Genomic DNA, 26,433 nt, shown 5'->3' on the forward strand with positions numbered 1-26,433 from the left:
AATAACCCTCGTAATAACGCCGAGGTGTCATAAAATAAATAATAAGTAGTTTATCATGTTCGGAGCCTCGCACGTAAGCAGAAACGGTATGAATTCAATCTATATTCACATAACTAAGATTAGTACTCTGACCTGCTCTTTCGTCAAGTAACCCGAGTCATACATAAATTTCTGTTCCGTGGTTTGCATCTACCGTCATGAATTAAATGTAATCTACTATGAAAATTACAGCAGTCTCATCGTAGGTCTTAACTAAGACGACGTACGTGAAAAATATATTTGATTTTTTCCCGTATTTCTATAGTACAGTCGTTTTATCTTAGGAGTTAAGCGCTAAGGTACTGATACACGGTGTGCTGATAGAGTTCGTGTATAACTGAAAGATTAACATTACTGATGACCCATAAGAAAGCAAGGAGATCATGGGATAGCGATTGTTTAGTCGTTTGATAGTATTATAAGAATAAGAATGCTTTCAGATTAGTGCTGAGTCTCGCGATTTATAACATTTGCAGACAAATAGCGGGTAATGCAGAGCTCAAAATGTAAAGAATTCGGTAAATACTACCAGGAAGGCTTGTTAACCAAGGAGATAATGACGTTCATCGTTTGTTGACGAGCGGAATGGCTGCAGGGGGCAGAACATGACCCCAACGTAATATCTACAAGCAAACATATTTTTCATCTGAAGGGATGCAAACATGTTTTTAGTTGCCGCGCGCAAACGTTATTAGTGAATTAATTTCAGGTAATTGACTGCTGGGGCATTTCTGTAGTGCGACGAAATTTTTAATAAACGACAGCATCCGTTCGTTGGTAGAGACTGAGCCGCCGTGGTTGTAGTATATTCAACGTGTTGTAAGGCTTTAAAAAGTAAAATAAACAGGCGCAGTTACTCGAATGACGATCATTACCTGTGGCAACAAAGGGATCTATCAATGTGAGTAGCAAACAACGAGATACGAGAAAGCGTCGCTCCATTATCAAAACATGCAGATTGAATCGCATCAGTAATGCCGTTTACTGCTGCTTTGCTGTTTCCTACAGGACCGAAATCTATGTGTATGGTTCAATTTGAAGCTTTTTTGGCAACTAATATGTCACTGCTAACGATTTACAAGCATACAATAAGTACACCAGTATTTCAGCAGGGACGATAATACTTGAAAATGGAAGTTATATGTGGTGTCACCGCCAGACACCACACTTGCTAGGTGGTAGCTTAAATCGGCCGCGGTCCATTTAGTACATGTCGGACCCGCGTGTCGCCACTGTGTGATCGCAGACCGAGCGCCACCACAAGGCAGGTCTCGAGATACGGAATAGCACTCGCCCAGTTGTACGACGACTTTGCTAGCGACTACACTGACGAAGCCTTTCTCTCATTTGCCGAGAGACAGTTAGAATAGCCTTCAGCTAAGTCCATGGCTACGACCTAGCAAGGCGCCTGTAGCTTTACATAGTTTGATACTTATCGTATGAAATGTCTCATCAAGAATGCTGTATTCACCAAAGGACTATATAAAAGTTAAGTAATTCCCAAAGCAACGTACTTTTCTTGCTACCATTCACTACTTATCCTGTTCCAGAATTCACGCCCGTCTGCGTTAGATAGCGTGCATCTCGGCCTCCTCTATCTACAAGGTGTTGGCACATTTGCCAACACATCATTATACATATCTCACACCATAATCCCTTTAAAATTGCATTAATCTCTGTTAATGTCGAGAGCTCAGCTCTCACCTTCCCAAATAAAACGTATAAAATATCACGCCTTTATTATGTCTACTCGTAAGAACGTGAATGTCCTCACAGCTCAGGTGTGAAGACTCATCAGACTTATTAAATAGCCGAGGATAGCTAGCAGTAGGTATAGGTCTGGTTTGTGCTTACAAGCGTGACACTGAGCACCAGCTCATCATCCATGGCAACAGTGGTCAACTTCCCAGTGTTTTCTTTATTAACCATTCATCACTCACTAACACACAAGGAGTATTCCTACAGATGTAGGTAGGTTCGTCAGAGTAAATCAACGACTGTAGTGCGCATTAATCTGTTACGGTGACAGTTGATTGGCTGATGCCTGGTTAGAAAGATTTTCGCTTCCACGTGGGAAGTCCACTTTGTGGATCAAAATATGTATGTTGAACGCCACTCATAGCATTGATTAGGGACCATTCCGGCCCAGAAACGGAAGTGAGCAGACAGAATGTTGAAATACGGAATTTTTTCTTCCGAAGTTGTTTCACGGAGGAAGATCGTAATACGGTCATCGCAAGAACGCCAGTTTGGCAGATAGTGAGATAAGTGATTGCGGGGCAGAAGGCGAACTACAACCACTTAATACTGGAAAGTTATCTGCACTAGATGATACACTTGTGAGAATCTACAGAGGTTACGTGAACGAACTTTCTCTCGTTTTAGCAACAGTTTATCATAGGTCGATGGAGCACTTACGGGCACCTACCAACTGGAAGGAAGCGTATGTCATTCCTGTTTCCAGCAAGGGTCGTAGCAGAGGTGCTCATAATTATAGGCCAGTATCGCTGATGTCAGTCAGTTGTAGACTTGTGGAACATGTTTTATGCTCACGTATTATTATGTTTTTTGGAGCTAAACTGAAAATCAACATGGACTTCGCAAATAGAGGCCTTGTAGACAACGCCCTGTAGACAACGGCGCTCAAGTTGATGTCACGTTCCTTGTTCTCAGGAAGGCATTTGATGCAGTCCCGCACTGCCATTTGGAGAAAAAAAATACGAGCTCACTGAGTATCGGGCCTATTTTTGTGACTGTATTCGGCAGTTGCTTACAAATAAAACTCAACGCATCGCTCTTAACGGACAAAATAGATAGAAGGGGAAATGTAGTTTCGGGTGTGCCGTAAGCAAGTGTGACAGGAGCGTTACTGTTCACAGTGTATATAAATGATCTAATGGGTAACGGAAGCTCCATTAGGCTGGGTGCAGATGATATGGTTGTCTATAATAATGGAGCAACGCCAGAAGACTATAGCGCACTGTAGGAGGATCTGCATAGTATTGCTGCGCTGTACTTGTACTGGCAGTTGACTCTGAATGTAAATAAATGCAACATATTGCACACAAACAAACGATGGAATCCACACGTTTTGTAATACACTACTGTCACCAACTCAGTAACTACCATAAAATAGCTAGAGGTAACAATCTGAAACTACCTAAAGTGGATAAACCACTTAAAAAATTTAGGAAAAGCATGCGAAGAATACTCAGGAAACGTAATAATTCCACGAAAGAAGTGGTTTATAAATCACCTGTTGGAGCATTTCTCGAGCATTGTTCATCAGTGTGGGTCCCTTACCAGGCTGGATTAATAGGAGAGACAGACAAGATTCAACGAATAGTGGCGCGTTTCGTCACGGGCCCATTTAGTCGGCGGGAGAGTGTTATGGAGATGGAAGACGCTACAAGGGAGCAATACCACCTACTGCACTCCCCTGACTTAAGCCCTCGTGAGTTCAACTCGATTTCCAAACTGAAGGAAACACTTCACGGCTACTTTTAATATTGAAATTAAGAGAGAATACGGGAAGCGTCAGAGGTCATATTGCTACTTCTGCATACCGAACGAGAAAATACAAGAAATTAGAACCAACGCGAAAGAGTTCCGACAATATTTCTTCCCTCGCGCAATTTGCGAATGGAGCAGAGAAGAAGGGAGCAGGTAGTGGAACCATAAATAAGCTCCGCACACAAAGTAAGGTGGCTTGCAGAGTATAGATCTCGATGTAGATGTAGCTACGATGTTATGGCGTGGTGTTCTTCCGCGTGTTACTATTTCGGAATTTGGTTCCTGTACAGGGACCCACTTGTTTCTAGCATCGCGATTGCCGAGTGGACTTACTGCTTCTGATAATACTGGATGTTTCAATAAACAACCTGCTTATCTTTTAGCTATGCACTGAGAAGAAGCTGTTCGAAGATCCCAGCAGGGATTTATTTTTGACACGCCCAAATCCACCTTATCTCAATCGTATGGAAAACTGTCATGATATCATAGAATGACATACCTACATGATCCACCGTTCGAGTCTTGCGACGTACTCAGTGAGGACATGATGTCAAAATAGAGAGATCTCTCACAGTAGAAAAGTGAGACTGTCAGGTGGAACCATAATTTATGAACGTAATATATGTTGTTGTCGTCGTTTTTATTTACTTTTGTATACGTTACAACTTGGACACCGCTTTTACCCTCCTAATGTTTGGACTATTGGCTGTATGCCTGATGACTAATACTCGAAATTTCCATAAAAATAAAAGGAAAAAAGAACAAAAATATTTGACAGCCGTAAGCAGAAAGAACCAAGTTTAACAGTTGTGTGAAATCTATGGAGCAGCATCAAAAAGTAAAATGGTTTTTGTAACACAATTTTTGATTCAGATAGTGTATTTTTTGAGTTATTAGGCCCATGCACTTTCGGCAACTTTTCACCACTTACAGCACTCTAGGGGTGGCCAGTACAATCTTTTAAGCGTATGACATATTCCTTCCAGTATCCTTACCTTCGTTAGGATAAAAACTTGCGAAAAGTAATGTATTGGTGTAACTATGTTTAACGCTTGTTTCCAGAATGAATTTTTCAATTTTTCACTGTGATATGAAAGTTTCTTGCGTATTAAAACTGTGCGAGAGACCGAGATTCGAACATGCGACCTTTGCCTTTCGCCAGCAAATGCCGTGTCCTCACGCTTCCGCCTCTACCGAAACGATGTAAATGTTTTTATTTTTTTATTTCAGTGCTGTGTGTGCGTGTCTCTGTGCACATCACAGCTGCGAAGCTACCCAAGCACGACTCATATCCCCTTTTCACAGCTTAACTTCTTCAGCCATTACCTTATCTCCTACCCTCTAAGTTACACATAAGTTCCTCTGCGAAACTTGCAGGACTAGGGCTCCTAGAAGAAAGAATATTGCACAGACATGGCTTAGGCACAGCCTGCGGGTGTTTCCAGAATGAAATGTTCACTCTGCAGCAGAGTGTCCGTTAATATGACACTGCCTGGCGGATTAAAACTGTGTTCCAGACCGAGATCTTTGCCTTTCGCGGGCATGCACTTGCGAGCGCACACTTGGCTTCAGAGTGAAAATTTCATTCTGGAAGCATCCCCCCAGGCTGTGGCTAAGCCATGGGTACACAATAGCCTTTCTTCAAGCAATTGCAGTCCTGCACGTTTCGCAAGAGAACTTCAGTCAAGTTTTGAAGGTAGGGGTTGAGGTATTGGCAGAAGTTAATCTGTGAGGGCAGGTTGTACATCGTGCTTGAGTAGCTGAGTCAATGTTAGTTCCCCTTCACGCTTCAGGTGGAGCAGGTCGTGTATTTTCGCTGTCTCTACTGTAATGCACTGATGGCTTTCTTTGTTTTCCTCTAGTGTGCGTCTCTGTGTGCATCAAATCGTCGTTTATCCAGCGGCGTTTCTTGTTAGTGTAGCTCTTCTGGTTGTGGCGTTAACACCTGCCATGATGTCTACCATGCTTCCCAAGAGTATTCCACGTAATGGTAATTTAAGTTTCAGCTTCTACAAGTCCATGCATCATGCTCAAACTAGATCCTTGGAGAGTCACGACTGGCTTGTAGACAAGATTGAGGTCGCTACAGAAAACGTGATTACGGCTTACTTTGGTTCAGATGCCAACATATTTTTTGTCAGATACTTCAAGTAGACCGGGTAATTAGGCATCATGTTACCAAAGGTTTCTTACTCCATCACGGCGGAACGAATAGCATGGTTCTGCTAATGCAGAAGTCGAATGTACTAATCTTAGGATTTTTAATCTTCCACTTGAAGTTGATGGCTGTTGCCTTAAGGAAGTACTGCTCCCATATGGGGAAATACGGAGTATAGGAAGAGAACGCTGGTCCCCCAAACATCGATTGCAGTGTTATTCGCTCAGTGGAGATGTGTGAAAAACGGAACATCCCCTCTCACTTACAGGTGTGTGGTTACTGTGTCATTATTACTCATGCAGGACAAGTAAGGACCTGCTTTCACTGTAATGAAAGGGGTGACCTTCAATGAAATTGCCTGCGTCGTGTGGTTTTGTTAAAATCAACTTACGAACAACGTCGTAAGTAGGCATTAGCAGATCTTGTTCCATAACAGATGGACGTCATGTCTTCCCAGGTACTGAGGAACAAATCGGAACTACTGCCTCATAGCTCTCGATATTTTTCACCGTACATTCGCGTCATAACATTGCAACTGTAGTCACCATAATACCACTATCCTTAATTCAGCACAAGTATTGACGAATTCAGGATGGTAACGACTCAGATGAATTCCTCTCCCCCCCCCCCCACTCCCCGATTCCCCACCCCCTGCAACGATTCAACGATTCAGTCGGAGGGCGCTTCTACCCAAACCAAATCTGGGTGATTCCAGTGGAATTGAGAGAGTTTCTTCAGGATGGCCTGAGGATAGGAATGTTGTATAGCCCCACTCCATAGCATCTCGATGGACTTTACGACCATACCTCAGGCCACACATTGTGAGAAAACTTCTCTACTCCCGCTCCCGCCCCTCCCCCCTCCCCCCGCCTTTTGAGGAAATTTTGCAACCGGTCCATAATGCTAATTTAATGGGTGACACGGTAATGCAGGAAAAACTGGCTAATAGCTCAAATGTTATACTGTCTACTTCATCTTTAGTCACTGAACCGGATTCACGACGCCCACTTCCAGTCGGGTGGGGTGTGGAGATTCCTTCTTCGCGCCAGTTCTGGACGTTATATGTGATTCCCCAACGTAGCCACATGCAGAGGCTGCGTTGTTGCGTAGCCACAGTATACAGGGTGAGTCACCTAACATTACCGCTGGATATATTTCGTAAACCACATCAAATACTGACGAACCGATTCCACAGACCGAACGTGAGGAGAGGGGCTAGTGTAATTGGTTAATACAAACCATACAAAAATGCACGGAAGTATTTTTCTTAACACAAACCTACGTTTTTTTAAATGGAACCCCGTTAGTTTTGTTAGCACATCTGAACATATAAACAAATACGTAATCAGTGCCGTTTGTTGCATTGTAAAATGTTAATTACATCCGAAGATATTGTAACCTAAAGCTGACGCTTGAGTACCACTACTCCGCTGTTCGATCGTGTGTATCGGAGAGCACCGAATTACGTAGGGATCCAAAGGGAACGGAGATGGACCTTAGGTACAGAAGAGACTAGAACAGCACATTACGTCCACATGCTAACACCTTTTTATTGGTCTTTTTCACTGACGCACATGTACATTACCATGAGGGGTGAGGTACACGTACACACGTGGTTTCCGTTTCCAATTACGGAGTGGAATACAGTGTGTCCCGACATGTCAGGCCAATAGATGTTCAATGTGGTGGCCATCATTTTCTGCACACAATTGCAATCTCTGGCGTACTGAATGTCGTACACGCAGCAGTACATCTGGTGTAATATTGCCGCAGGCTGCCACAATACGTTGTTTCATATCCTCTGGGGTTGTAGGCACATCACGGTACACATTTTCCTTTATCGTACCCCACAGAAAGGAGTCCAGAGGTGTAAGATCCGGAGAACGGGCTGGCCAATTTATGCTTCCTCCACGTCCTATGAAACGCCCGTCGAACATCCTGTCAAGGGTCAGCCTAGTGTTAATTGCGGAATGTGCAGGTGCACCATCATTCTGATACCACATACGTCGACGCGTTTCCAGTGGGACATTTTCGAGCAACGTTGGCAGATCATTCTGTAGAAACGCGATGTATGTTGCAGCTCACCGACCGTGCCCCGTGTTTGTTACAACACGCAACTGAACGTCGAAGGTTTCAAGCGTCAACTTTAGGTTACAATATCTCCGGATGTAATTAACATTTTACAATGCAACAAACGGCACTGATTACGTATTTGTTTATATGTTCAGATGTGCTAAAAAAAACTAACGTGGTTCCATTTAAAAAAACGTAGGTTTGTGTTAAAAAACATACTTCCGTACATTTTTGTATGGTTTGTTTTAAACAATTACACTAGCCCCTCTCCTCACGTTCGGTCTGTGGAATCGGTTCGTCAGTATTTGATGTGGTTTACGAAATATATCCAGCGGTAACGTTAGGTGACTCACCCTGTATAACGTTTTCACCCGGAGCGTGCGGTGACACGCTAAAAGAAGAGGCATAAAAATCCGAAAAACCGATTCTTCCATCGATTCTGCCGTTGACCACGGCGCGCCACACTGATGCCACCTTTCGGTGATGACTTGTAATTGATTCCTGTAGATAACGGATGCAGGCACATATTTTTCTCACTCAGAAAGAAAACGCAATCAGATCTGAACTCCCATTTACAGCGGTGCACATTTTATACGTGATTGAAGGTCCAAGTTCCTGTTTTGCAAGAAGCGTTGTTTGATTAGTTTCTCCTTCCTGAAGTTTCTACCTTTTTTTAATGTAGCATCTAAACTTTCTACATTGTTTTGTGGGGAAGGTGTCCTGATAATTAATATCGAGACACTTAAAAATGATAGGCGCATAGGCAGTACCTCTTCCGATATTTCTTTAATTTTAAATCTTTCGTGTTTTCACAGGGATTGCATTGCATAGTTATTTCATAAAAGTCCGCAGAGAACTCGGATAGGCGGTGATTTTAACTGTGCGTTGTTTCCTGCAGACCTGACCCTCAATTCCAATTACGACGGGAACTTTTGTTGGTTCATTGCGGTTACGCGATTCGTTGATCTGGAAATCTCCAAACCTTGTGAAGCATACATACTTTAGCACTACCTCGAGCAACGGATTTGACCGGTTTCGACCTTCTGATTCATTGTGTGGCAACTATTGGCGATAGATATTATACCCCCCCCCCCCCCCCCTAGCCTCAATTATCACTGTGCCGTGGCTATGACTTTCAATCAAGTGTGAGAACTGTTGCATCTGTGTCGTTCCTCTTGGGTGCTAACTATATCACATTTAGAGAATCCTCTTCTTGATGGCTTTATTCACGAAGAATGAGATCGCGGTCTTCGTTGCAAGGGCTAAAATACCTCTCTTACGGCCTGCTACATAGAGAATGTAGAGAATGCAATACTGCGCCTTCTAACGGCGTTAATGTGATTCAGCGTTCCAAGGGCGAATTTTACTATGTCGTTTTATGAGATCGTTACTATAGCGCCCATCAAAGGTCCCCTCTGGATTGCAGATGCTCGGCGCTTGGAAGCGAAACTACTTCCGTTAAAACGGCACAAATGAAAAGCTATAGGATGAGGGTAAAACCACGCTCCTCGCTTCAAGATGAAACAACCGCCTTATACCTTCTCATTTGGTTTAGATCGCTCTGTAAACGCCTGTTTATTACGACCGTTAGAAAGACTTGCATGTGACGACGTTACAAGAAGACATATCGCGTACGATACACCAATACTTCTCAGATCGCATGCAGCGCCTGCTTCTGAATCTGTGCTGCCTGATGATTTTACCTCTTCTCTGGATTCTGTAGTCACTCTCGCATTAAATGATGAATTTTTAGATGGCTTTTAGCGAGATATCATCTGTGGTTTTATTGTTCATTCACCTCCGAGGAAATCGCCGGGACTAGGGACTAGATGGCCTACGTAAAGAAGTTTATGTGCAGTTTTGGCCACTTATAGGTGACACAATAAAGTTGCTGGCAAATGAGGTTCGCCGGCGGGGGTGGGGGGTGGGGTGGGGGGGGGGGGGGGAGAGAGGGGGGAAGAGGGGGCTGATTCCCGCCCCTTTGAAGATTGGCAAGATTGTCTTGATCCCGAAAATATCTCGATGTTCAATCATTGACTAATTCCGACCGATTATGCTGCTTAATTTTGAATATAAAATTTTTGGGTGGGCAGTAAACAGCCGTCTGCCGGTCTTGCTTGCAAAAATCTTTGCGGTTTACCAAAGTTGTGTTTCTAGTTGCACGTTTATGACCTCTATCTTAGAATGCCAGGATGTTGTGTTGGTGACTTCCACCACTTCTGCGCCTGGGGCGTTACTTTTTATTAATTTCATTAAGGCGTTTGACCGAGTACCTCACAATTTCTTGTTGTGGGTACTGGAAGCTGTCGGCCTATACGATGAAGCTTGTCGAGTGTTACTAAATGCGTTTAGTAGCATCCAAGCGTCTGTGGTCGTGAATGGCCAACATAACCCAAATCATTATCTGACGGGGTGTCTCACAAGGGTGCCCCCTCCCCATGTCAAAGTTTTTGTTATTTCTAGAGCCTTTACCTTGCCGTATCGATGCTTAGCTACGTGGTGGTCGCTACTAGGAGAGCGGTTTTCGTTACGAGCATATGTGGGCGATGTCATGGTCTTAATCCGTAATTCAGATGAAATTCCCTTGCTCAAGGAAACCTTAGATACTTTTTGTTATCTCTTTGGAGCGCGCATTAATGAATGGAAACGAAACTTGTTGAACTTACTGGGATTTACAGCCGTCACAATCTCATGGGCCATGGTGAGTGATCGCCATAAATCGCCAGGTGTCATCGTTGATCCTTGCCCCATGAAGAGCGTTGTCTCAATTGGAGATCGGTTACCGATGATTCTCGAGCATGCGCCTCACTCCCTTACATCACTTCAGAAAGTCTGGATTTTAGATACCCATATTTTTTGTGTAAAGCGTATTATGTCGTACAAATTTTCCGATTTCCGTGATAATGGACTGTAAACCTAAACATGTCACTACCAGACACTTGTTTCGTCGCTGTGAAGGTGTTGCTTGCTCTCCCCTGTTGAACTTGTTTTGGCGAGGATATCTTGGAGGATGGTGTGACGAATCAGTGCAGCAGCTGCCTCCAAACTGATATATTAAGACATTGGCATGTCTCTTGCGGCTGAGAACACTGGATCTGGTTTAGACGACGGCTGGCTTTCCTCACCCGATCGACCGAAACTGTCATTTAGGCTTTCATCCTTCTACGTCCAGGCTCTTCCTTTTTCCCACGAACGAAAGCCAATACGATTCTATGGCTCTTAGGCTACTGCGTTCACTATATAGTGGGAGGCGAGACCGACTTGGGCCTCGTATCTTTCAGCAATAAGTGGTTACTGCTCACTGGAAATGGCGCCAGATGCCGCCTTATCGCTCTTTATTGGCCGTATGGTGTCTCTTGGTTTTAACCGCCAGGGGACTGGGTAGCTTATATTTACGTCACTGTAATGCTTCGTGAAACCTTCCCTCCCGGAACCACTGAAAATATTTCCTTCTTGAGTCACAAGAGTCGTAGTTCATTGCAAGAAAAGAGTTCTAGTCTAAAGAGATAAAGGTCGATAAAAAAGGAGATAACGTGCGATCTGATGATTTATCAACGCCCACTGTTCACCTTGCCTGCAACGAATACTTTTAGAATGTTTTTCTACCACAATCTGCATTCATCTTTCCACTGTATTAAAAGGTTTCCTTTGACCATACAACAACGTGCTTATATATATTTGCACCATTACTGGTCTACCTAATAACTCTCAGTCCCGTTTAATACTTTTTCACCAGTAATAAATGCTCATGCTTCCCATCACCAAGCACTTTTCTGCTGTGTTTCGTAATGTTTATAGCTATCAGGCAAGTCGACGTGAGAGTTTACTTTTATATAATATAAATGGTAAACGCAACAATTTCCTCTATATGGACGAGCCTTATTACACGTCTATACAGTGATATCGCATTATGCCTGGTTAAGAATTATTAATGTGCTTCTTTCACAAACTTTTCAATGAAATTCCTGTTGCGCTTTTAAGGCACAGACATTGTCATTAAAATTCACGCCTAGGAGGGAATCATATCTGAAAATCGTCTGAAAAACTGGGTCAAAATTGTTTCAAAATTTTAATTGAGAATTTAGCAAATTGTTGCAATCGGTGATTGGCTTTCAGTTTCTTACCTGTCATCCATCCTCTTGGACAAGTACCTCTGCTCGAGATAAGGGATATTTACGTTGTTGTATAATGGTGGAATATCGTCCCGTGCGTGGAAAAAATTGGGATAGAGGAAAGGTGCCTATTATGCGATAGCACCCTAATATGAGACACCCCAACTGTGCTCATGTTAGGGGTTACACTCTGGTGGAGAGTTCCTTAAAAGCGTCTATTGCGTGCCAGACAATGACACAGCTAGTAGGACGCCATAGTTGAGCCGGACACATTACGTAGAGGTTGATACAAAATTTCTTGTGTTAGGAGTTTTAGTGAGATCGGTGTTAAGACAATATTTCAGCTTAAATGTGAATGGATATTACTGAACTCTTTTATTGTTGTTATTTGTGACGGTATTAGCTATAATTATTGACAATTAGGCTCATTTTCAACGAACGTTGTTAGCAAGTGCGTGATTCTTTGTGTAAGATGGCGAAATTCCTAATATTCAATAGTTTGGGGATCCAAATACGCGACAGTGTCGCATGTTACGATACTTATCGCATATTGGGGGAACTCATTCTCTCACGATTTGTTATACATAATTTACGCAATACTATCATGAGATAACAACATTTTATTATTTGTTGTAGTAAAATTTTGGCACCTGCGTTTATTTTAATTCGATTAAATTATCATAAACTGGGGTTACTTTGACTAGTCTTATGATCAGAAATTGGAATGTTTTCTGGAACTTTCTTTCAAGGCAGTATTTTGCTCAGAAGTTGATCAATATTAGTCGAAATTCACAGTACTCCGTTCATAGTACGTATAAAAAATAATCTAACATATAAAATCATAGAAGTTGAAGTCCTTTAAGAAGTATGTCTGATTATTGTATTTATTCTTTGTTGATGGCATTGTCACCTAAAAGGATAAAGACACCATGGTTCGTGCCATTACATGTGTGAAAAATGGCGAGATGGGGTACTTAAAAAGCCTCTAAAGTTTTTGCTGTACCAAAACGTAGTTTGGAAAGATATGTGAAGGATAAAACTCGTACACCCGAGAAGCTGGTTGGTGTTAATCTTGGCAGAAGGCCTGTTCACTCATCTCAACTGGAAGATGAACCAGTGAAATACTTGCAATGGAAGAGCGATTTTATGCTCTTAAATGTGAGGACATACGAAGCATGGCCTTCCAGTTAGCTGTCAGGAATAGGCTGCAGAATTCCTTCAATTCAGAAAAGGCTTCAGCAGAAAAGAAATGACTTCGAGCTTTCCTTAAGAGATATCCCATTTTATCAATGAGAACTCCTCAGGATCTTGCAGCAGCAAGAGTGAAAGCTTTCACTCCAGAAAATTCGGGGAGATTTTTTTATATTTACGAATCTGTGCTACCTAAAGTCAACCATAACCCACATCGAGTCTTTAGTGTTGACGAAACTGGGGCGACGTCTGTGCAGCACAAACACAGCAAGGTTATTGCTATGAAAGGGAAGAGACAAGTTGCTGCCTTGACTTCAGCAGAAAAGGGAAATCTCATCACAGTTGTAACGTGTATGAGCGCAGCTGACACTTATGTTCCATCACTAATCGTCTTCCCAAGGAAGAATATGAAGCAGGAATCGATGGACGGTGCACCTGCAGGATCAATATCAGCTTGTCATCCAAGTGGCTGGATACAAACTCACATTTTTACTCAGTGGTTTGATCATTTTGTGAGTCATGTAAAGCCATCTTCAAATGACCCCGTCATTTTGATTCTTGATGGGCATTATTCCCACACAAAGAATCTCGATGTGTAAGATAAAGCACGTGAAAACAATGTTCATATTGTATGTTTGCCACCTCACTCAACGCATAAAACGCATCCACTTGACGTCGGATTTTGGGGCCTACAATGCCCAAGAGATAGAAATGTGGTTAAGAAGTAACCCAGGTCGTGTTATCACCCCGTTATTAACAGCCAGGTTATTTGGGGCAGCTTACAACCGAGCAGCAATAGTGGAAGCATCTGTGAACGCCTTCAGAAAAACAGGTCTCATCCCATGGAACAGAAATATAATTAGGGAACATGAATGTTCAATTCATCGCCATGCTGACGCTCTTCAAGAAAGAGATGCCAAAAACGAAAATGAAACTACTGATGGCGATGGTCAGGCTGTCAGCCCGGCAGACATCAGACCTCTCCCACACATCGCAAAACGACCTGGAGATAGTCAAATAGCCCAAACATCGCGTTCGTGCTCTGCTGCGTTACTAACTTCAGCTCATTGTGCGAAGCAATTGCAAGAATCTAAACAGAAGAAATCAGAGGCTGAAGCTAAGAAAGCAGCCAGAAAGTTTTTCAAATCGTAGACCTAAAGGAGGAGAATCGTCTAGTGACTCGGCATCCAATGTCCATCTTGATGACGGGATTCAGACAGCAGTGATGACGATGATTCAGCGTGTTTGTTCTGTACTGGCCGCTTTTCTAAAGACAAACGCGGGGAGACATGGGCACAGTGCACGAAATGATATCGCTGGGCTCATGAAGATTGCGGTGCACAGAAGACAATTTTGTTTGCCCCGGATGTCGTAAATATAAACCTAAGTAGTGTGAAATGAGTGAAGGATAACAGAAATGAATGAATACGTAAAAAATGTATATTCATATGTCATTATCCTGTAATAAAATAATTAAAGCAAAATATTATTACTGTCTCATATTAGGAAACCTTGATCTCATTTCTACGAAATGCCTTGTTTGTGAAGACTTAATGACTACTCTGAAAAATTGTATGATAAAATTAAATAATGCAACATATTATTACCATCGTAAAAAATACAATTGCACTTACGTTTAGGTCTTTCAAATGGATTTACAAAAGTGTGTCTCATATTAGGCACCTTTCCTCTACTGAAGTACTGAGGAATCATCAGACGCGTTTGATATTCGCCAAAGATGAGGACACTGCGTTAAGGAACAACATAGTAAGCAGTTCAATTGAAGAGGAATGACCGTCTCTAAAGACAGATCTCACAATTATTGGGCAGACAAATACAAGTACAGCGGAAGTAACTGCGAAAGAAACGTTGGGTAACAGGAGAAATACGTCGATTTATTAGCGAAAGGAGGAATATCAAAAGTGTTCAGGAATAGACAGGAATACAGAAATATCACTTAGACATGAGATAAATAGGAATTGCATAGAAGTCAAGGCAAGACGCTAACCGGAAAGTGTCAGAAAAATCTAAAAAGAAATCATATTAAGAAGGATGATGAAGCATGTAGAGTGGTCGAAACAACCTTCTATGAAAAGAAAAGCAGCGGTAGTAACATTAACAGTGCAACGAGAATTCAACTGTAAAACGTTGATGTAGAAAGAGTATATTGAAGTCCTTTATGAGAAATTGTCTGATGACGTGACAGATAAATAAACAGGAATTGACATGTAGGACGTAGGGAATCCAGTAATAATCAGAATTTAAAAGAGATATTGATGATTTGAGTTCAAATGAGACAGAAGGGATGGGTACCATTCCATCGGAATTTCTAAAACACTTAGGGAGTTGGCAACCAAACGACTATTCAAGTCAGTGTGCGGAAGATATGAGACGGCGATATACCATTGCACTTTCGAAAAAAATATCAACAACCCAATTCTGAAAACAGCAAGAGCAGGTAAGTACGAGACCTATCCCACAAACACCTGAACAGCTCGTGCATGCAAGTTGCTGACAATAATAATACACAGAAGAACGGAAAAGAAAACTTAGAATCCGTTCTACGACGATTAGTTGGAGTTTAGGAAAGGTAAAGGCACCAGAGAGACAGTTCTGACGTTTCAGCTGATAATGCAAGCAAGACTGAAAAAAAAATCAAGACACTATCATAGGATTTGCCTCCTTAGGAAAAGCGTTCAACATTGTAAATTGGTATAAGACGTTCACAGTCCTGAGGAAAATACGAGTAGGAATAAGCTATTAGGATCCACAGGTAATATACTATATGTATAAGAACCAGGAGGGGACAATAAGACTGGAACACCAAGAACGAAGTGGTCGGATTAAAAAGAACGTAAGACAGGGACGCCGTCTTTCGCCCCTACTGTTCGTTCTGTATATAAGAAGAAGCAATGACGGACATAAAAACAAAGATTCAAGAATCGGATTAAAATTCAGGGAGTAAGTATTTGAACGATAACGATTCCTGATGTCGTTGCTATAATCTTTGTAGGGAAAGAAGAAGTCCAGAATCTATTGTATGAAATGAACAGTCGAATGAGTACAGAATATTGATTATGAATAAACCGAAGATATACGAAAGTAATGGGAAGTGGCATAGAAGAGAATGGCGATAAAGCTAAAGTAAAAATTGGTGGTCATGGAGTAGGGGATGTTAAGAAATTCTGTTTCCTTAGAAGCAAAACAACCTATGACGGACGAAGCAACAATTGCTTACAAAAGTCGACTAGCACACTAGCATGTGCATAGAAGGTGTTGCTATGGAAAAGAAGTCCTTTAGTATCAGGCATAGGCCTTAATTTGAGGAAGAAATTTCTGAAAATGTACGTTTGAAGCACAGCATATATTGTAGTGAAACATGGATGGGAAAACCGGAACAGAAGAGAAACAAAGCATTTGACATTAGGTGCTACAGAAGAACGTTGGATATTAGGTACACAGATAACGTAAGGAACGAAGAGGTTCGGCGCAGAAATGGCGAAGAAAGGGTTATACGGCGGCTGTCCACGTCGGAGATTCGAGTTCTCCTCGGGCATGGGTGTCTGTGTTGTCCTTAGCGTAAGTTACTATAAGGTAGATTAACTAGTGCGTAAGCTTAGGGTCCGATGACCTCAGCAGTTTGGTCCCATAAGACCTTACAACAAATTTCCAATTTCCAAGACTTATAGGAAAGGCACTGAGAAGAATTAGATACAGGATGATGGGACCTGTTAAGACATTAGGGAATAACTTCCAAGTTACAAGAAGGAGCTGCAGAGGGTTGAAACTGTAGAGGAAGACATATTGGAATACATTCCAGATATAATTTGACGACATACGTTGCAAATGCTATCTGGGAGAAAGAGGTTGGCACTGATGAAGAATTTGTGAAGGGCCTTACCAAATCATTCAGATCAGTGATGAATTAAAAAATTTTTACGAAGTGAGACGGTGAGCGCTTACACGGAAGGAAACAGGTACAGGAGGCACTCACAGCAGGAGCGGGTGCGGCGCGAGGCGGCGGCCGTCGCGGTCGCCGCTGCTGTGGCAGGCGTCGCTGGAGACCACGACGTGCGCGCCCGCCTCCGGGGGCAGCGCGAGAGCCGCTGCGTCACGAACGAGGGAGGCGGCGTCGTCGGGCCCGCACGATGGCGGCAGACACACGCCCCACCGGAAGACGTCGCGGCGCCGCTCTAGGCGGTGCTGGCGCCCCTGGAAAAGCACACCGCAGCGCCTGATCACCTTCTGCCTGAGGACAACACATAACACGGGTGAATTACACAATGCACTGAGGTGGCGAAAGTCAGTTGGTAAGAGAGGCACTGCTCGAATGTCGTGCAGAAGTCACGGAGGCATCGACCCAGGTTGTCGACAATGTACTGTGCGAGCTGGTGGTGGGTCCACAACGGTGTGGGCTGCTTACGTGGAATGGACAGGGTCCAGGTGGCGATAGTATCGCGTACACAAGATATAAAATGGCAGTGCATTGGCAGACCTGTCATTTGTACTCAGGTGATTTATATTAAATGGTTTGCGACACGATTATGGCCACACGGCAAGCATTTGAACGCCGAATAGAGCTAGATGCATGGAACATTCCATTTCGGAAATCGTTAGGGATTTTAAAATTCCCAGATCCACAGGGGCAAGAGCGCGCTGAGAATACCAAACTTTAGACACTACCTCTCACAACGGATAAAACAGTGGCCGACAGCCTGCACATAACTACCGAGGGCAGCGATACTGTCCTCTGGTTGTTCGGCTGCCGGGAGGCCATTTGCAGCTATTCATGGACGTCATGACCCCAAACAACGATTGAATTTTATGGATGACAAGGCACCATGTCACCGGCCCACAAATGTTCACGGTTGATTTGAAGAACATTCTGGACAATTCGAGCGAATGGTTTGGCCACCTAGATTGCAGAACATGTATCCAATCCAAAACTTATGGGACATAATGGAGAGGTCAGTTTATGCACAAAATCGTGCTCCGGTAACGTTTCTCAATTATGGACGGCTGTTAAGAGACAGCATGTTTCAATATTTTGTGTAGGGAACTTCTGTTGAATCCATGCCACGCCGAGTTGCCGCACAACGCTGGGAAAAATGTGGTCCGCCGTAATGCTAGGAGGTATCCTACGACTTATCTTGCCCCAGTGAATGCAGCTACATATGAATTTACACTGAAGCGCCAGAGAAAGAGGTATAGGCATGCGTATTCAAATACGAATATATGTAAACGGGCAGAATATAGTGCTGCGGTCGGCAACACCTACATAAGGTAACAAGTGACGGACACAGTTGTAAGATGGGTTACTGCTGCTGCAATGTCAGGTTATCAAAGGTTAGTGACTCTGAACGTGGTGTTATAGTCGGCGCACGAGCGGTGCACACTAGCATCTCCGAGGTAGCGATGAAGTGGGGATTTTATTGCACGACGTTTTCACGAGTGTGCCGTGAATATCAGGAATCCGGTAAAACACCATATCTCCGACATCGCTGCGGCCGGTAAAAGATCCTGCATGAACGGGACGAACGACGACTGAAAAGAATCGTTCAGCGTGACAGAAATACAACCCGTCCGCAAATTGCTGCAGATTTCAATGTTGGGCCATCAACAAGTGTGAGCGTGCGAACCATTCAGCGAAACATCATCGATACGGGCTTTCGGAGCCGAAGGCCCACTCGTGTGTCCCTGATGACTGCACGACACAAAGCTTTACGTCTCGCCTGGGCCCGTCAACACCGACATTGGACTGTTGATGACAATAAACATGTTGCCTGGTTGGGTGAGTCTCGTTTCAAATGGTAGCGAGCGAATGGTCGTGTACGGGTATGGAGACAACCTCATGAATCCATGGATCCTGCATGTCAGCATGGGAATGTTGAAGCTGGTGAAAGCTCTGAAATGGTGTTGGGCGTGTGCAGGTAGAGTGATATGGGACCCCTGATCCATCTACATACGACTCTGACAGGTGATACGAGCGTAAAAATCCTGTATGATTACCTGCATCCATTCATGTCCATTGTCCATTGCGACGGACTTGGGCAATTCCAGCAGGACAATGCGACACCCACACGGCCAGAATTGCTACAGAATGGCTCCAGGAACACACTTCTGAGTTGAAACATTTCTGCTGGTCACCACACTCCCCAGACATGAACATTATTGAGCATATCTGGGATGACTTGCAACGTGCAGTCCATAAGAGCAGCTCTTTCGGATTTATGGACAGCCGTGCTGGATTCATGGTGTCAGTGCCCGCCAGCACTACTTCAGACATTAGTCGAGCCGATGCCATGTCGTGTTGCAGCACGATATTAGGCAGGTGTACCAGTTTCTTTGGCTGTTCAGCGTTAACTTGAGCATGTCAAATAAGTTTTTGTTCAGAAAAAAATGTAAAAAGCAAATGTTCTTCTGGTACACTCCTCGACTTAAAACCTGCATATGGCTCGTCGCAGCAGAATCTAAATACGTGCCGACTGCGACACGGTAAAAATACGCGGCCGCGCTGATTATGCTCTAAGATCGGCTATCTGCACATACTGTTAATAGTGTTGGCTACAGTTGTTCTTGGAGGAAGACTCGTCTTTTATTCGAGGTGTTATGCAGTGCTTACGCAGCGGTAAATAGCGCGTCGTCTGAAACCAACGTCTCGCGGTCGAAACTGCTCGTTTCCTGAATTTCTCTAGCGCCTATATTCTGAATGCTATAGTGCTGAAATTGATGGTAGCACAGTTGCAATGTATTTTACTTTTTGATGTATCAGTAATAACAGTCAGATAATTTTTTTAAGAAATACTTCTTGCGGGGCAGTCCCCTTCAAGGCCACATATAAAAGAACTCTCCGGCACCATTTGCTGACACTCGGTCGTGGCGTCGGCACAGTGCTCCGTCCCCCCTTGCCTAATGCGCGACCTACCGCTCATCCCTTTACATAATATAAAATGCTTTCCTGTCGTTGGGAGATGCTACGCAAAAATGTCTACTATTTGGGTTTCGCGCTCGATAGCAACAGAGGCAGAAGACCCGCTATACTAATATGCAAGGCATGAGTATTGTCCTAAGTTAATTTTATATTTTGTGAACCAATCAGAATACTTCATTACATTTTTATGCTAATATTAATGATTTATATTTCGTTTATCTTCCTCTTAGATGTGATACTTCACGCAATTTCTTCGTCAGGAATTCGTTTTTCTTCGTCGACCAATTTAATGGATTTTAAACATAATTTTCATTCAGTGTATTTTGATGTTTTTTGCCACGTTTTCATTATAAACTGACTAAGAATATTTTTTATTTTTTAATGTCGGAAGTTGATTCTGGGATTATAATACCGTATAAATCAACTGAATTTAGGAGCCGCTGACCGAACGCCAAGTATTCACTTTAGATTACGTATGAAGAAACATTATACATTCATTGTAGCATCTGCTAATGGAGTTTGAGGACAATCTGCGTGATACCTCCGGGATTCCTCAGGAAACTTACGTTGCTCTACTTTGTATCTTCTCTCTTCCCTGTGTAGGTCCTCCTATCTGGTAGGAGTCTGACTGACAAGCAATGCTCACATATAGGTCGGACAAGATTTTTATAAGCTACATATTACAACAGCAATAGTACTATAACATTTCCTTCAAGGACGCCCCTCTGTCAAGAATGATATTTTTGGTTCTGTGTGCTAGGAACTCTTTATTCCAACCACAAAGCCAGTCTGATATTTCGTACACTCATACTTTGTTCATTAGGCGGAAATGTATTGAAAAACTTCCAGATGTCAAGGTACGCAGCGCCAACTGAATCTCGTGGACGAACAGAGCGAGCTGGCCTTCACACTATCTATGTTTGCGAAATTGATGTTGATTCCTACAGAGGACATTTCGGTCCTCCAGAAAGATCTTAATAAGTGGGCAGGAAACAATTCCAAAAGGTTTATAGTTATGTACATAAATGCAAGAGAAAAGTAGGGACTGGTGTGAATAAGATATCACTCCAATTTCATATGCTCCATCAGAAAATATATAGCTCACGTATATACACCATCCTTTAAAAGGTAAATGTAATTTGGTAACCACAAATTTTCTAATTTGATAACATACAGAGTGAAAAGAGGAATAGCAAATAATTGCTCTAAACGGTTTGCATGATTTCCTCGCAAGAATGAAAAATTAATAAGGAAACGAGAGAATAAAATTTTCTAAGTTTGATTAGCTGGCGTTAGCCATGTGGAAGTATCAACAAGCAACCAGTGGGGAAGCGTAAACATTTCAGTAGTGTTACTTATTCAGGAAGACACCAACCTCGATACTCTTGAGTAGCGAGCCCTGCAGAAAGTCATTACACGAGAGCAGAGAGAACTGCCTCGTAACGTTATGTAAGAGGCAAAAAGAGTGTAACATACTCGTTAAGCAGATGTAGCGGAACTGAAGACCGCTGACGACTCGAGAAGAACGGAACCGATTTGCTGATTACGAATGACGTCATAGAGAAGAGATTCTCCTCGACGACATAAATACCCTATGACACCCATCAGTACGATCTGTGGCTTTCATGTCGTTCCCACTCCCCCTGATACGGTATGGCTACATCTTGTGTGTGAGATTGCTCTATTATTGATCTTACACTTGCTGCCTTACGAGGATATTAACTTTTCGCAGCCACTGATAATGAAGTGCAGCATCCAGTACTGATGGGTAGTCCAGGGGTCTACCAGCAAGGGCCCGGACCACGAAAGAAGCTGCCCAAAACTGCAGCGTCCTCTAGTTTGACGGCTTATTGTACCGACGGGCCATCTTCAGAATTCAACACGACATCACGACATCACCGTGATGCCGGATGCCGTGATGTCGTGTTGAATTCTGAAGATGGCCCGTCGGTACAATAAGCCGTCAAACTAGAGGACGCTGCAGTTTTGGGCAGCTTCTTTCGTGGTCCGGGCCCTTGCTGGTAGACTCCAATTTAATATGCTCCATCAGAAAATATCCACCTTATAGGACAATGCCGGCAGTGATCGGGAATGAGTACTCCACGAATCGGCATGTGAATCAAACATACGCGTCGTTGTCACCGCCAGTCTCAAGCAGGGCTACAGACGGGGTGTACCTACCTCGTCAGCGGGCAGCAAAACACCGCGCCAGGGCACCATCGACTTCCACTCCGAGCTGATTCAGCGCAATTGGCAATCTTGAGTCCGCTGTTAGTTTCAGCTGATTCCTCTCCAGATTGCATAGCCACCAGCCGTCGCAGAAGATACGGCAACAGAATGAATTCTGAGCAATAAATGAAATGATCTTGAATGCTGTTTTACTGCCTAACAAATCACCTCAGATTGCCACAAGCTCCCTTAATTGTAACTCATTCACACCCACTAGCACATCGCTGTAAGCTGCTCGTAACATCCATTCCCACTTGCCCTCTCTCACTCACTCAATCAGCCTAACTCATTGTCATTCTCTCTTTGCATCTCCCTGACATTGTATACTGAGTCACAACCACAATTCCCTTCATTCTGCCCTACTACTACAGTCCCCACTAACTGCCACTGTCTCCCTCTTGCGCTCTCTTATTTCTAATATCCCATTCCCTCCTTCTCCCTCTTGCTCTCTCTTATTTCAAATATCCCATTCCCTCCTTCTTACCGCTGCCGTCTTTTCTCACTGTCATTATCTCTCTCTTCCTAGTTGTCATTGTCATGTACTCTGTCTCTCATTATCATAGGCTTGCACTCACTTCCACTTTATCTGTCCCCCTCCCACCCTCCTCGCACCATCGCCATCACTCTTTTTCTAGCACTATTCTGTCACTTTCAAGCATGTTTCACTGCAACTCTCTCTCTCTCTCTCTCTCTCCTTCACGCACACTGCCAATATGTACTTAGTTCCTTATACACCACAACCACTGTCTACTGCCTTCCAATATTTATCTTTGCCACCGTCTTTTTCTTTCTCAGCATAAAAAAGCGTGAATATGATGGCATGCCAAATTGTTTGGAAATTTTTTAAATATGCTGAGGAAGACAGCATGAGGCAGCTGGTACCCTGTTTCAGTCACAGTACTTTGAATAAATGGGACTATGTTCGCATTTCTTTTTGATTCGATAGGAGCATTTTCCACTGGTTTCCTTATTTCCCCTACTGCAGCAGGCCATGCCAGGAAAATGATAGGAAATGTATTGGCCAGCAAAACTAAGATAGTTTACTTATGTGAAATTCAATTTCAGATCTCAGACGTGCAAACAAATTTTCCGTGTGCTTAATTACTACAATATGCGTTTCCAGACGATAACGGAGGTCATTTATATCATATTTATCGGCGCTAATTGACTTAAAAAACTACCGTATTTTACATGCGTATTTTACGTGTACAAGTAGGGTAACTTTGATCCACAGTATCTCGGAAACAGATAAAGATACAATATGTGAGCGAAAGTATCCGGACACCTGGCTGAAAATGACTTACAAGCTCGTGGCGCCCTCCATCAGTTATGCTGAAATTAGATATGGTGTTGGCCTATCCTTTCTCTTGATCACACCTTCCACTCTTGCAGGCATACGTTCAGTCAGGTGCTGGAAGGTTCCTTGGGGAATGGCAGCACATTCTTCACGGAATGCTGCACTGAGGAGAGATATCGATGTCGTCTGTGAGACCTGGCACGAAGCCGGCGTTCCAAAACGTCCCAAACGTGTTCTACAGGATTCAGTTCAGGACTCTGTGTAGGCCAGTCCATTACAGGGATGTTATTGTCGTCTAACTACTCCGCCACAGGCCGTGCATTATGAACAGGTGCTCGATTGTGTTGAAAGATGCAATCGCCATCCCCGAATTGTTCTTCAACAGTGAGAAGCAAGAAGGAGCTTAAAACATCAATGTAGTCCTGTAATGTGATAGTGCCACGCAAAACAACAAGGGGTGCAAGCCCCTTCCATGAAAAACACCACCACACGATAAGACCACCGTCTCCGAATTTTACTGTTGGCACTATACACGCTGGTACGTTTACTGGGCTTTCGCCATACCCACACGCTGCCATTGGATCGCCACATTGTATACCGTGATTCGTCAATCCACACAACGTTTTTCCACTGTTCAGTCGTCCAGTGTTTACGCTCCTTACACCAAGCGAGGCGTCATTTGGCATTTGCCGGCTTGATGTGCGGCTAATGAGCAACCGCTCCACCATGAAATCCAAGTATTCTCACCTCCTGCCTAACTGTCATAGAACTTGCAGTGGATCCTGATGCAGTTTGAAATTCCTGTGTGATGGTCTGGATAGATGTCTGCCTATTACACATTACGACCCTCTTCAAGTGCTGATGGTCTCAGTCAACAGACGAGATCGGCCAATACCCTTTTGTGCTGTACGTATCCCTTCACGTTTACATCGGAAACAGTGGACCTACGGATATTTGGAAATCTCGCGTACAGACGTATGACACAAGTGGCACCCAATCACCTGACCACGTTGAAAGTCCGTGAGCTCCGCAGAGCGCCACATTCTTCTCTCTCACGATGTCTAATGACTACTGAGGTCGGTTATATGGAGTACCTGGCAGCACTGTGCACCTAATATGAAAAACGTATGTGTTTGGGGTGTCCTGATACTTTTGATCACATAATGTATGAAGAGAATTTTAAAGGTTATTCGAGATAGGGATCTTAGAAATACATCTTAAAAATTACAGCCACTATCCGTGCATAGCCGTCTCCTTATCCGCTACAGCTTTTTGGTACCCAGAAAACATGTTATTGGGTTTTTGAAATGTGGGATACGGTTCTTCTGATTACCCATAAAATATACCGTTAAAACTTGAGCAGTTTTCTGTTGTTATTTATTATACTGATTTTACTTCATACTGGAATTTACTTGTAGAAGTAGGGTAAATTTGAACCTCTGTATCTCGGAAATCGGTAAAGAAATCAAGAAAAATCTCAAGACTGTACGAGATCGTGGTGTCAGAAATATATCGAAAGAATTTCAGCTATTAGTCGTGCGTGGCCGTCTTGGAACGTTCGGCTGTATTTTGGTCCGCTAGTGACAGCGACAGTCTAGTAAAAAAGCTTTTTTCCGGTTTTCCGAAGAATCGCGTGTGAACTGAACGGTGCCACGATAAGGCCCTTAAGGCACACAGTAGACTGAACATCATGTAGAAAGAACCAAGCGATTTGCTCAATTGTCTAAGCTGGAGGATTTGTGAAATATTCAAACACTGACCCTGTGCTACAGGATAGTTACAGTAAGACGACCCTTCTGTGGGATGTACAAATGTCCCCTGCCCCAAAGGCTATCCCAAACACTTGACTATACTTTTTCTCTCCCAAACAGAACTCGAGGCATGAGCACCTTAAAGTACTGTTTTCATGCACGGCGTTTTGAAGCACCTCACGTGCTCATGCTGTCTTATGCGTACCGCTAAAGTGAAACTCTAGCAAAGAAATAAATTAAAAATCTTTCCTTCTGAGTATTTCATTGTATGTATTGTATGTTAACCGAGGACCTAGAAACGACGGAGAGGCTCCGTCCCCGCCGCAGCCGCAGTGGTCCACAACCCCACGACGACTACTGCAGTCCATGTCACCCCTCCGCCGCCCCACATCGAACCAGGATTATTGTGCGGTTCGGCCTCCGGTGGACCCCCCAGGGAACGTCTCACACCAGAAGAGTGTGACCCCTATGTTTGCGTGGTAGGGTAATGGTGGTGTACGCGTACGTGGAGGACTTGTTTGCGCAGCAATCGCCGACGTAGTGTAACTGAGGCGGAATAAGGGGAACCAGCCCGCATTCACCGAGGCAGATGGAAAACCACCTAAAAACCATCCACTAGACTAGCCGGTTCACCGGACCTCGACACAAATCAGCCAGGCGGATTCGTGCCGGGGACCAGGCGCTCCTTCCGGCCAGGAAAGCCGTGCGTTAGACCGCACGACCAACCGGGCGGGCTCCTTCTGAGTACGTCGAAAGAAACAATCTTGCATTGAATGTAGAAAAACACCATTTCTTGTGTAAAAATCAACTTAGTTCACAGGCAAATATAATTTTATATCTTAAAGTTTCTTGGAAAACTCAGTACTCCTCACTTTTGGTTCCTTCTGACATTACATAATGCACTGAACGCCCAATTAGCCGTCCGCAGCTCGTGGTCTATGAGATAGCGCTACTGCCTCTGGATAACGGGGTCCCGGGTTCGGTTTCCGGCCAGGTTGGGGATTTTCTCTGCCCGGGGACTGGGTGTTTGTATTGTCCTCATCATGTCATCATCATCATTAGTGAGAGTGGCTAGACTGGATTGTGAAAAGGTAACGGATAAAGGGGTCCAGGATTCGATTGCCGGCCGGGTTGGGGAT

At 43.6% G+C, this 26,433-nt stretch overlaps 1 protein-coding gene across 1 annotated transcript in view; it reads right to left on the bottom strand.

Annotated features, from left to right (window-relative positions):
* Positions 1-26,433, bottom strand: part of LOC126413138 (O-acyltransferase like protein-like) — a 343,086-nt gene that overhangs the window by 184,235 nt on the left and 132,418 nt on the right. Inside the window, exon 3 of the mRNA XM_050083031.1 lies at positions 17,081-17,298. Coding sequence (XP_049938988.1) covers positions 17,081-17,298 — 218 coding nt within the window. The remainder of the gene's footprint in view (positions 1-17,080; positions 17,299-26,433) is intronic.

This window comes from Schistocerca serialis, chromosome 7 (genome assembly GCF_023864345.2).
Source record: "Schistocerca serialis cubense isolate TAMUIC-IGC-003099 chromosome 7, iqSchSeri2.2, whole genome shotgun sequence".
In the NCBI taxonomy this organism is placed as follows: domain Eukaryota; kingdom Metazoa; phylum Arthropoda; class Insecta; order Orthoptera; family Acrididae; genus Schistocerca; species Schistocerca serialis.